The following is a 12,265-nucleotide window of genomic DNA, read 5'->3' on the forward strand; positions in this document are numbered from 1 at the left end:
ACCTGCCAGCCCTGGCCCCTGTCCCATCAGGCCAGGCCGCATGACTATGGGATGCAACACTGCAGAGTTAGTAGGTGACAAGGCAGAGGCGCCTCATCTCCCTGAAGGGGCGGGGGCTCTGGCTTGTCATTGCTACACAGAACCGAGCCTTTTAACACCCAAAGAGAGGAGAACCCAGGAGTGGGGGGTGTGCCTGCAGTTCTCTGTTATCTCTTTGGTTGTGTTTTGTTTGTTTGTTTTATTCCAGCGTCACAAAGCCGGGGGGGGGGGGGGCAATATTAATTCAACCCCATGCATAGTTACACAGAAAGACATGCTGCCCAAGGGAGCGAAGGAGCAATCTGTCAGAGCCTTAAGGAAAACCTTGAATAGAATTTGCAAAATGTGGCAGCTGTAAAAAAGCTGGGCGAATCATTCTGGACTGCGAAGAGTGAAAAGGGTGTATTTCTACCTCACGCAGGTAGGCAGGTGACATTTTGAATGTAAAACGCGTCTGCACCTTGACAGCTGAGTAAATCCACACCCATGAAGCCTCTTAAAAATGTCTGCAAGGCCCGGGTAGCGGGTGTCTCCCGCGTGCTGTGTCCCTGTGAAGCGCTTCAGTGTAAAGTGGTTTCCGTGCCAGGATGACCTGATGATTCGCTGAGACCTGAGAAGAGCTGATGCAAGCGTTCTTTTATTGACTCTGTGAATTAAGAACCTGGCACTTCAGCTCGCTTGGCCTTGTGCCCTTCCGCGACAGCTCCTTCCTCCTGGAACAATTGGTGCACGTTTTACGGATATTTGCATTGAACTGGGTGACTCACAGGTACTCCCAAAGGAATTTTAAGTTAAAACACCACTTAGGTGTAATTACCTTTTGTCACCGTTGTCGTCCACATTAATTCAGATTGGGTGATCAAGTTAAACATTCCCTACAATGAAAAAGGCGGTCTCCGAATTTTAAAACCCCCAAGATGAACAGAAGGAAAAATGTGTTCTGAACCATATTAGAGGGTAAGAAAACACTATAAAACATATTCGCTTATTTTTAACTTTCTCTCCTTAGGAATTCACACCAGGATAATAATCTCCCTGGGAAGGTATGCTGTGCTTGAGGCCCCTTGGCCCCAGGCAGTCAGTCCCCCTCCCAGGGCCTGGGGCAGGGGCAGGGACTCCTCTCCACTCCCCTCTGTCTGTCACAGACTTTCTCCAGGGGCCTGGGTCATCCTCAGGACCAGGGCAATGCTCCTCAACACTGCAGGGGGGCTCCCCTGCCCGTCCTTCCCCGCCTAGGCTTGGGGATCCAAGTGGGTGGAGTGGCCTTTACCTCGGGGCACCCCCCCACGCCCACCCGCATGCACAGAGGGTGGGGCACCCAGCCTCTCCTGCAGTCTGTCAGTTCCCCAGCATTCCCCTTGTCCCAGTTTCGTGTTTCCCGTGGACAGCCTCTGCCTGTGTCCTGTCATCCTAACTCGCAGCAAACCTTGGGGGCTGGGCCGCTTCTCGTGGCCCTGTGCAGAATCCTACGTCCAGCAGGTGTTCAGAGCTGTCTTTGAGGACAGCAGTGATGATAAAAAGGGGAAAATTACAAAAACTCTCCTACTTTTCCTATCCGTTACTGCAGGGTGGTGATCGCTATTTAATGAATGAACTCATCTGTCTGCCTTCCGGATGTTGCCGTGATGATCCCATTGGAGTAACTGTTAAAGCAGACGAGGGAAATGGGCATAACTTTCGCCTCTGGCACACCTACCGCCTCCCCAGACACCTACACAGTGTGCCGGGCGCCGTTCCAAGCCCTGGACACAAATCGCCTCTCGTAACCCTCTGAATGACCCTACAGTGTGGTTTTGTGTCACTTTACCAGTGAGGACACTGAGACCCTCTGATCCCGGGCCGTCTAGTCTCCCAGCGTCTGTGTCCTCGCCAGCTCACAGCCTCTCGAGGGCCTGAACCCCTGGTGATGTCAGTTTGGGAAGAAGAAAACATCAGCCTTTACGGCTGGAGTGGACCCTCCCCACCACCCCCGAACCTCCACCCCAAACCTGTGTGTCCCCTGCACCCCTCATCACAGCACCATCTGCCTAGTCACCCAAGCGGTGAATCCCAGGCCCTCTCTGTTGCCCTCACCGTCTCACCCGTCACTCACCCTGACAGTTCCGCCACCGGGTGCTCCTCTGGCAGGTGTCCAGGCCTCTGTAGGCATCGTCCAGCCCAGCTCGGGCCCTTGTCACCTCCCTCCTGGCGGGTGGCGAGAGCTGTCTCCTTCCCGGGCGTGTGTCCTTCTGCCAGGGGTTTCCCACAAATAGAGCTAACAGCACCGTGAGGCTCAAAGTCCTCCTGCCACCACCCGCAGCCAAGGGCTCGGCCAGGGGGGTCGCCTCCCTTACCCCTGTTCCTTCGGTCTCGGGCAAGGGGCTCCCAGAAGAGCCGTGACATCTCAACTGCAGGGCCTTGGCCCAGGCTGGGGCTCTGTTGGAAATGCCCTCCCTCTTCTCGGGACATCCCATACTGTCCCTCTGCGACCCTGCGCTCCCTCCCTTTCCCAGCTTCGGCACCCCCCCCCCCCCACCGGGGCAGCACCCATCACTCCGGAGGCACTCAGCCCGCACCCCTCCTAGGGCCGGACGGCGAGGGTGCTGGCGCGTGCAGCCTCCATGTGTAGCATTTGAGCACCGGCCACGGTTCAGCCGTGTGCATATGTACATCCAGAGGCTGGGGGAGAGGGGGCTAGACTTGGAGGTTCAGAAGCGTGAGGCCTTATTTGAAAAACTGAGTTCACAAAGATAAAGTAACGCAGGCAGCCTGCCAAAGGGCACGCATGTCCAGGGCCCTGTGCTCGTCTAGTCTGTGATACCAGGGTGTGTTGGATTCCACCCGCCGCCGCGGCTGCTCAGAAACCTTCGGGCCTCTCTCCTGCGCCCTTTCAGGGAGCTGCCTGCGCATCCGTTCCTCTTTATGAAGGATCAGAGACGTACTAACGAGCATGTGTGTGCGCGATTTGCCCAGTCCTCTATCCACGTGTTAAAAGTCCTCTGATTTCCAGTGTCAGCATCCGCACCCGCCGATCCCCACGGGGCGGCCCCAGAGCAGAGTGACTTGGAGCTCTGGGTACACCTCAAGGAGCTTTTGTAGAAGGCCGAAGGACACCTGAGTGAGTGATGCACGTCCACCTCCAGTCCCGAAGGAGTACAGCTGTCGTGGAGGCCACACTCCCCTCGGACCCAGTGCACGGCTGGCCCCTGCCCTCCTGAAACGCCGCTCCCACTTCCTTTCCGCCCTGGTGCTGCGACAAAATTCTCCCGACGCGTCCCTTCCTCTTTCCCAACCGCCAGCTCCTCCCTTTCCAATGATCACCGACGGGAGCAACTCAAAACAAGTATGAAGTGAGTCAGAACGCACTTGAATTTTCGGGCAAGGGAAACTCTCCGCTGGGGAAGGACCGCTGTCCTGAAGTGTCGATCTGGGGTGAGTGATCGGAATCCCTCTTCACTGGTTTTCTCTGTGAAGTGAGGATAACAACTCAGCAATTTTTAATGGACATTGTTTTGCAATGAAGATGTTTCGCCACCAGTAACGTTCTCTTCAAAGAGGAAAATGTGCGGCAGAGCCCTGGCGGCCCAGCCCCCGCGTCTGGGGTGTTCTCCTGAAAGGGCATCATGGCTGCGCCCCGCTCCGTGGGCCATTCACTGTGGAAGTTCGCTGGAGGTTGAGGCCAGGGTGCGGGGCCACGGGCGTGCTGGCAGCCGTGTCGCAACTGCTGAGCCTGCACCGAATGACGGATCTACAGTGAGGCCACAGGGAAAGAATGTGAGACAGCCACATGCCAGCCAGAGGGTGCCACCCACCTGGACATTGCTGCTTCTGCCTCCGTTCAAAACCGGGGACCGCCGGGATCGCATCCCAGGTGCCCCGCAAGCCTCACCTGAGGCCGCCGACCCCCTGGTGTGACCGGCCGGCATGGCGGGGAAGGGGTGAAGCCTCCACCGGCGAGTGCGTGCACGGCAAGTCCACTGAAGACACGTGAAAACGGAGGGCGTGTGCGGGGACGCCAGGCTGTGGAGAGCCCGGTGCCCTGCACTTGAGGATCAGAGGACGTTCAAATGCCGCCTCGCAAGGCAGATGTGGTCACTCACTGGGAAGCCCCAGCCCTGGCTCTGCCACATGTAAAGCACCCAGGCTGCTCTCCAAGGGGGCACCGGCTCAACCCAGAATCTCAGGCAGAAAGGGTACGGGCAGCCCCACCACCCAGGAACGTGGGGGACCCAGAAACGAGAGTCCAGGGTCACGTCCTGAGTTTACGGGCTATGAGGCTTTGAATGGGATCTCCCGGGACCTCGCTTCCTCGTCCACAGGGTGGGCACAACCCTGTCCACCCCAAAGGGGTGTTGTAAGACTCAACGGAGCTCAGAATGAGATCGAAGGAAGGACTGAACAAGGGTTCGTATCATCACCATCTTGAAGAACAACAATTATTGACCCTCTATAATATGTTTGTCCCTGTGCTAGATGAGGGATTTTTGTCCCGAGACATAGTTTCTCTTGCGCACAGCAAGGAAAAATGGAGAGGCGAAGCATTTCATACTCACTGAGCTCCAGCAGTGAGTCGATCATTGTCTGGCGTTGTTTGAGACATTTCATGAAACGAAACAAACTCACAAACAGACAAACCCATTGGCGATAGGAGTTATTACCCCACAGTTCCCAGCTGAGGAAACTTGGGCGCTGAGGTTCAATGACTTTCTTGAGTCACAGAGCCGCGAGGCGAGGGTGGAGGTGCCACACTGTCCCTTCCACACCCCATTTCTCCAGAGCGGAAGACTTTCATCTGACAGCCAGCTCGCCAGGCACCTCGACCCATGCCGGCTCTGGCGAGCTGGGCAGGCCGGCCTCGGAGAACAGGCGTGGGGGCAGCTGCTCTGCTGGTGCCCCTTCGGTACAGGCTGTCCCGTCAGGGGTGGGGTTAGGTCGCATGCCGGCCGGGGAGCCCTTGGCGGGACTGGACAGGGCTCCTGCCCTCCTGATCTCTACAGAGGAAGGAGGCAAGCGACAGTGTGATGAGGTTCAACTCCATTGTCCTCGTTACCGCTGCCGCCGAGCTTGGCCTCGGCGTCCTCGTGCCCAGCTGGGGAACCGGAGGGCCGGCCGGGAAGCAGGCTGCCTGACGTCCAAACAGCAGGCAGATCTGAGATCCGACTCCCGGCCTAATCGACTTCAAGCCATTCTCCCGATCTCACGCAGGACGGGATGAACCGAAAGGCAGAGCCGCTTGTGGTGAGAGGTTTAATGAAGGGCTCGCTGAGTGCTGGGGCGGCGGGGGCAAGGCGGATGGGGTGGGACAGGTTCCTGCAGGAGACGGCAGCAGGGGCTGGCCTGGTAAGGAGGCGCAGCAGTGGGGTGTGGGGGGAGTGGTGGAAGGGTACGGCAACCAGGGACCCGAGACTGCAGGGTGTATATTCAGGGGACACCGTGACAGGGCCCGGGGCAGTGGGGGCTTTTCACCGGGACATGGAATTGGAAATGTGTGTCGGGCCAGATGGAGAAGGCACTTCTGTGCCAGGCTAAGGAGCTTCGGTCTGCACACTGGGGGGGGGGGGGGGGGGGTTAATACCACAACTGCTCTTAGCAACCATTCTTGGAGCCGTGGGACTTTGGACCTGGGGGGACCAGATGACCTGTCCAGCCTCCTCCTCTTTCTGAGGCCCAGAGAGAAGTGACTCAGCGGAGGTCACCCTGTGCGGTCAGTGGAAGCTGGGCTGCAATCCAGGTCTGTGTCTCTACCTGCTCACCCCGCTGGCCTCTCTACTGCCAGTCTGCTGGAACCACATGGGCCCCTGCCCCTTACTGGAGAGGCTTCCGAAATCAGTCCCTGCTCTGGGGAGGGGGTGGCCCCTCGGACAGTCCGATACCCCCACCCTATTGGTAGGAGTCTAAGTGGGGCAGCCTTTTGGGAAACCATTTGGTAAGATCTATGAAAGCTGCAACCATGCACACCTTTTTCACAGCAGCTCCAGGTCTAGGCTGATCCCACGGCTATCCTTGATCACGGGTGCAAAGTGAAGAGTTTCGGGGGTGTCTGTTACTGGGTGTTCGTAACGACAACAAACGGGAGAAGGACCCTCATTGCGCACTAACAGAGTCTGGCTGAGTCATCATACACCAACACAAAGAAATGATATGCAGCCATTTTTTTTTTTAAGATTTTACTTCTTTTTAGAGAGATGGAGAGAAACATCAATGTGTGGTTGCCTCTCACATGCCCTGTACTAGGGACCTGGCCCCGCAATCCAGGCATGTGCCCTGACTGAGAATCGAACCTGTGGCCCTGTGGTTTGCAGGCTGGCACTCAATCCACTGAGCCACACCAGCCAGGGAGTCTTTTATAAGTGCAGTAGTTGTTTCTGTGCGGAGGTGGGAAATATTTAAGCCACAGGAAGTGAAGCGAGCAAGCTGAGAAGATGCACAGTGTGAGTCCCATTTGTGTGAGAAAATAAAGCATCCATATGCCGGTGGATACACAGGAAATATCTGGGAAGACACACAAGCTGTTAACACTGGCCGTCTGGGGCGAGGGCCTCGGCTCCAAACCTTGGGTGGTTTTAAATTTCCTGCTTTCTTGTCTTTCCTCCTTTTCTCCCCTTTACTTCCCCCTCTTTCTTTTTGCTTTAAAAAAAAGTAAAACTATGAGCATGTATTATTTTTACAATTTAAAAAATAATTAAAAAAATACAAATAAAAACAATGCCAACACCTCATAGGCATGGATTTTAACTTCCGTTTTAGAGAGCACTTAGGCGCATCCTAAATAAGCCCCTATTCACTTTCTAAGATAGACCGACTGTTTTGTTTTTTTTTTAAGTTAATACACGTAAAGTCTAATGACCTTGGGTCCTTACAGCTCTTGTTTTTGGTTTTATGGTTTGATATTTATTCATTCGTCCCATATTTATTTTGTGCCTGTGTATCAGGCATGAGGTTGTTGGTCTCCAGCGGCAAGAAGGTCATGTAAATCACTCCCAGATTATGGTACAGGAGGCAGGAAGGAGATCGAAGCGGGACAGACGCCTGCCAAGGGATGCGCCCACTCAGTAGACACGTGCTGGGCATTTTCTGTGTGCACCCCGAGGCTGGGACACTAACGTGAAAGTGTACCATCCCTGGCCTCTCCTGAAGAGTTCCCACTGGAGCGGAGATAACCAGGGAACCTCAGGTCACCAACAGGATGTGGCAAAGGTGGCGCACGCTCTCCGGGGGACTGGGGGGTCCCCGCTGAGCCTGGCAGGTTGAATGGAGCTCGCCAGCAGGAAGAGGAGGAGCGGGGGAACTGGGGGGTGGGGAGGCGCTTGGCCCTGAGCAGACGCGGAAGGAGCGGAATTGCAAAAGCGAGGACTGAGCCGCTCTTTTACGAGCCCTGCGGAGGGGCTGGAGCTCTGCTCTGAATGTAACAGGGTGACGTGACCTGAAAAGTTTGGAATTTAGAGCAGTTACTCTGGCCACACCTAGAGCTGGGTCAGAGGAGGAAGGAGGGGAACGTTTCCCAACTTGAGTCGCTTCGGCAGCATAACTCTGAGGATTTGCTCTGTACCTGCGGACCACCTGTCCTATTATTTACTGAACATTTTTCTTGAAAGAGACCATTTAAAGATATAACTTACTTAAACAAACAAAAAGGAAAAACAGTGAATTAGAAAAAGAGCAGGCTCCACGCTCCAGCGTTGTACCCAGGCTTAGGGACAGGAACTGAAATTGGCAGGAGGGGACGGTGAGAAGGGTCTGTGGCTGCTGATTTCGGTCCCAAGGGGCCTGGAGAACAGGGAGCAGGGAGCTGTCCCGGTACATGAGGGACAGCTGGAGCTGAATAAAGGCCCCAGTGGCCTCCATGTTGCTAAATCCTCATTTAGATGGCCTCCGGGCAGCCTGTGACCTGCTGGCCACACCTTTCTCCGGTCTCGCTTTCTTCTCTCAGTGTCGACTTTTCTCCTACATCAGTGAGTCCCCCTTCCCATCTCTTCTGCTGCTCCTGGAGCCGCCTCTTCCAGCCTCTCGGCGTCAGTCCTGCTCTGTCTTCCCTCCCCGCGGTAGGAAACCACGCCATTACAGGCATTTGATACAGTCTCTGAGCTGATGTCTGCCATTCGTCCGTTCAGCCCAGACGTCTCTCCGCGGCACCCCAGACTCATGACCCACCGTCTACTGATACGACCGCTTGGGTCTCTAATAAAAATCCTGAGTTTATGTCCAGAACGGGACTCCTGACCGCCCCTAGCCTGCGGTCTTCCCACCTCAAGAAGGGCAAATCATTCCTTCCAGCTTTCAACTGAAAACCTTATAGTCGCCCCAACTCTCTCGTTTGTCTTGCACTCCAAATCCGATTTTCAGGATATCTTGTTGGTGCTACCTTCAGAGGAGATCCAGAATTTGACTCCTTCTCACCACTCCATTTTCCCACCCCAGGCGAAGCTACCATTATCTTTGGCCTTTATCCGCCCACCACCCGGCAGCCAGATTATTTAAGACAGGAATGATATCACAACGCAGCTGGAATCCAAACCTTCCAATGCTGCCCCACCTCACTCGGTAAAAACCAGTCCACACACAGGCCCCCACCTGCGGCAAGGCCGCGTCACTGTCGGTCCCCTCCTCCCCCACCTCCCCGAAGGACTGTCTTCCTCAAGTCTTGTCGCCCTGACTCCACCCCACGTTCCCCAGCTGCCTGCTCTCTCCCCCACAGAACTCGCCACTTTCTAACATACCATACCATTTACTGTTTAAAATCGTGTTTCCCCAAGCAGGAGGATGCTGGAGGAAGGAAGGATTTTGTCAGTTTGTTCACTGGCTTATCCCCAGCTTCTAGATTAGTGCCTGGCATATAGTAGGTCTGTTCATAAGTATTTGTGGAATGGGCAGACCCTGGATAAGAAGGGTTTTACCCTCAGAAAGGACCACGGGGCCTGGGGTGGAAAGGAATGGAGGCGCGGTGCTCACAGTGAGACCGCACTAGGGCTGGAAGGAGCAGCTGGGTAGGAGAGGCTGAGCCTGAGGATGGAGCGCTGGAGGGGAGGCTTAGGGTTAGGGGAGTTGAAGCCCAGATGAGGGTTCCAAGGCTAAGAGGGAAAAGCCAGCCGCCTCCTAAGTACACGCGGCCTGGGAGCGGACAGGAGGAGGTCGGGGCGCTTTAGAGACTTCAGAAGGCAAGGTGCCCGAGGCAGCTGAGCCACGGGCAGCAGCTGCGGGTGGGGAGACTCCAACGCCCGGCAGCGAGCGAAGGGCATGGGTGGGCGGCGGCGAGAGCAGAGCGCCCAGCGCCCGGGAAGGTGGCGCCAAAGCACGGCCCATTCCGCAGGTGGGCGGCGGAGGGCGCGACGACAACACACAGCAGAGACACAGCGCCCAGCCGCCCTCGCGTGGGTGCACGGCGGCCCCCCTAGGGGCGTGAGGTGCGCGCCAGAAGCCTCGCGACCACGCCAGTCGGCCGCGCAGGAGGCCACCAGCGTACTGAGAGCCACACGGACGCGGATACTATCCCCGCCCCGCCATTCGGTACCGTCGCCCCGGTCCCGGTACCCCGCGCGCCAGCCAATCAGGAGGCGCTGCCTGCCCCCCCGCCCCGAGGCCACGCCCCGAACCGGCGCGTCGCCAGCCAATGGGCGGCGGAGCACAGGCGCCCAGCGAGCACAGCCCGCGCGGACCGGCTCAGAGCGAGAAAAGCGAACCCAACCCGTCGGGGCCGCCGCTCCGGACCTGCCGCCGCCGCCGCCGCCGCCGCCGCCGCCGCCGCCTCCCCACGGATCGGGTGTACTGTCCCAACCCGAAAGTCCAGTTTTGCGGCCCGGCAGCGGCGAACGAGCGCGATGACACAGGAGTACGACAAGTGAGTGGGGCGCCGGCTTGCGGGGAGTCCGGCCCGGCTGCCCGGGCGGCCGCTGCCGCCTGGCCGCCGCACCTGCCGCGAGGCCGGGCGGAGCGGGGCGGGCGGGCGCGATGCGGAGCGGGCGGGGGTCGCGCGTCCTGTGGTCCGCGCTCTTCTCTGCCCCTCCGCGCTCCCCCCGCCTTTGTTCTGCCGAAGGCCCTGGGGGGACCCTTGCCTTGGCAAGTGGACTCCATAGAGACCCCCTCCCCCGCCTCAGCGTCCTCATCAGGGTGACCACCTCCGAGGCGCGCCCTCCTCTCTGCTCCCTGGTGGCCCTGGTGCGCGGGACGAGATTTGGGCGCCCTTCGAGGGCTGCGGCTCTACTCGCGGACCGCCCCTCGCCCCGGTGCTCCCACCGGGAGCCGTCGGTTGCTCTGCTCGGTGGAACTCGGGAGCTCCCTGCGATGCGCTCCGCGGCGGGACAGGTAGAGGTCTCCGGGTAATCTCGGCGCGCGGCCGTGCCCCTGGGCCGCCCGGGAGAGCTTCCGAAAGCAGAAATCCAGGCAAAAGTTGAAGCGCTGCGGAGCCCTGGCGTTTTCTTTCCCTGGCTGGCTGTGTGAGTGAGAAACTCGCTGTAGGGGTTCCTTGCCGCTTGCATCACTGATGGTAATTACACCTACTGTAATTAAACACGCTCAGAATATCCGGAGGACGAAACTTCGAAATCAGGGTGATACTCTTGAAAGTACTGGGTTAATAATGTGCCTTTTGGAGTTTGTGATGATAGAAACATTTGGATAAATGTAAGGTGGTAACGTAAGACGTTAATATTAGGGGACACTGGGTGAGGGATAGTTCTCTATTTTTCTTGGCAACTTTCCTGTAAATATAAAATTGTTCAATCATTAAAAATGTTTTTTTTTTTCTTAAAGTAAATTGCACCAAACCGAATCAGTTGGTTTCAGCTCTGTGACTCAGGGGCGGGCAGGGCCCCTCCCTGTTTTAGAGTTATTTGCCCGGGATCGTGTTGTTGGGGTGCCCTTTTTCTGGTTGAGTAGGTTAGATGTCGTGTACAGAATATCTCAAATAGATTGGTCGTCTGTTGTAGAACATGCAGCTGAATGACGTCGTGGAGTACAGTCTTCCGGAAGTCTTGGAGGGATCACTGAGGAACGGTCGGAGTGATCCCCCAAGGCGGTGATGCGCCTTCAGGGACTAGCAACAGCCTGTCGCAGGAGGAAGTAGGCAAAGGCAGCTGGTTTCGCGTTTATTTCCCAGACGCCTCGTTTAGATAAGGCAACTTTCCAAAGCTAAAATGTTGGTCTTAGGCACCCTTGGGAAATGGAAAGACACCTTCAGGGTGATCACTCACAAAACGATTTGCAAAAAAAAAAAAAATACTTTATTTTCTGTTGCTTTGACGGGTTTGGGCTAGGCGTGGGAGAAGGGAAGCTGGACAAGAGCATTATGGGAATCGAATGAGCCAAGTGCTGTCATAATCTTGTGCAAGTAGCTATTACACTATTAATAACAGCTCAGCACCAACAAATCACCCCAGGTGCCTGCCACTGGCTCCTCGCTGCTGTGCTCTGCTGCTGGCAGCGCTGGGGGGGGGGGGCCCTTTGTGTATATGTCGATGCGCTTTTTTGATTCGAGCCTTGTGCCAATAGTTTTCATTTTTAAACAACCTGTCTCTTTTGAACAACCCACTGTGTTTGTTCAGTATTAAAATAGCACACCACCTCAAGACTCCTTTTTCTTCCAAATGTGAGCTCCCATGACTTCGTGCCTACGGCGGAGGAGCACTGGCTTTGAACTAAGACTTGATTTTGACTGAGAATACCTGAAGTTGGATTCCCCAAACCCCCTCTTCAAAGATGTTCTCCACTTTTAAAAATCTGTTTCTGTTTTTAAAGGACCTGGGTGGCTGCCAAACCCTAACCTTTGCAGATTACTTGAAAAGATAATAGCTCTTTCTACATTCACTTTTAGAGTAGGTAGGTCACCTTTAGGCAGTTGACATGTTTCATTTGTGTGTTGCAATGAGAACTGATCCTTAAATTTGCTTGTTAGAATAGTGATCGTTCAGAGTAGTCCTGAACACGTACACTTTTTTTCCTTAAGAAAAAAAAACTGCTTCACTTCGCTGGAGTTGGTGTTCCACTTTTTCTTGATATTGACTTACTCCATAGAACCAACTGAACAGTTGTTGAGACTGCGTACCTTTCAAGTTTTGGAATCAGTAGTGTTTGCTTTCATCCTTTGAATCAACTCTTCCATAAGAGTTTACTAATAAATAACCACGGTGATTTTTCTGGATGTTTCCCACCAAAGTACAGTGTTAAAATGAAACAGTTGTTGCTCAGCGTAGAAAACTGGTAAAAAAGATTTTTTAAAAAACAGATTCCCCCCTTCCTGTTTTCTTACAGATCC

At 55.5% G+C, this 12,265-nt stretch overlaps 1 protein-coding gene across 4 annotated transcripts in view; it reads left to right on the top strand.

Annotated features, from left to right (window-relative positions):
* Positions 1–9,663: 9,663 nt before the first annotated feature.
* The window catches only part of GRHL1 (grainyhead like transcription factor 1), a 35,414-nt gene continuing 32,812 nt past the window's right edge, over positions 9,664–12,265 (top strand). The window contains exon 1 of one of the 4 annotated variants that reach the window (XM_036027646.1): positions 9,664–9,853. In XM_036027646.1, the coding sequence (XP_035883539.1) occupies positions 9,834–9,853 (20 nt within the window). In that variant the 5' untranslated portion in view covers positions 9,664–9,833. Of the gene's footprint in view, positions 9,854–10,323; positions 10,563–12,265 lie in introns of those variants that run through there. The other 3 variants (XM_028516435.2, XM_036027647.1, XM_036027648.1) reach the window with 3 other exon arrangements.

Source organism: Phyllostomus discolor, chromosome 6 (assembly GCF_004126475.2).
Source record: "Phyllostomus discolor isolate MPI-MPIP mPhyDis1 chromosome 6, mPhyDis1.pri.v3, whole genome shotgun sequence".
Lineage (NCBI taxonomy): Eukaryota > Metazoa > Chordata > Mammalia > Chiroptera > Phyllostomidae > Phyllostomus > Phyllostomus discolor.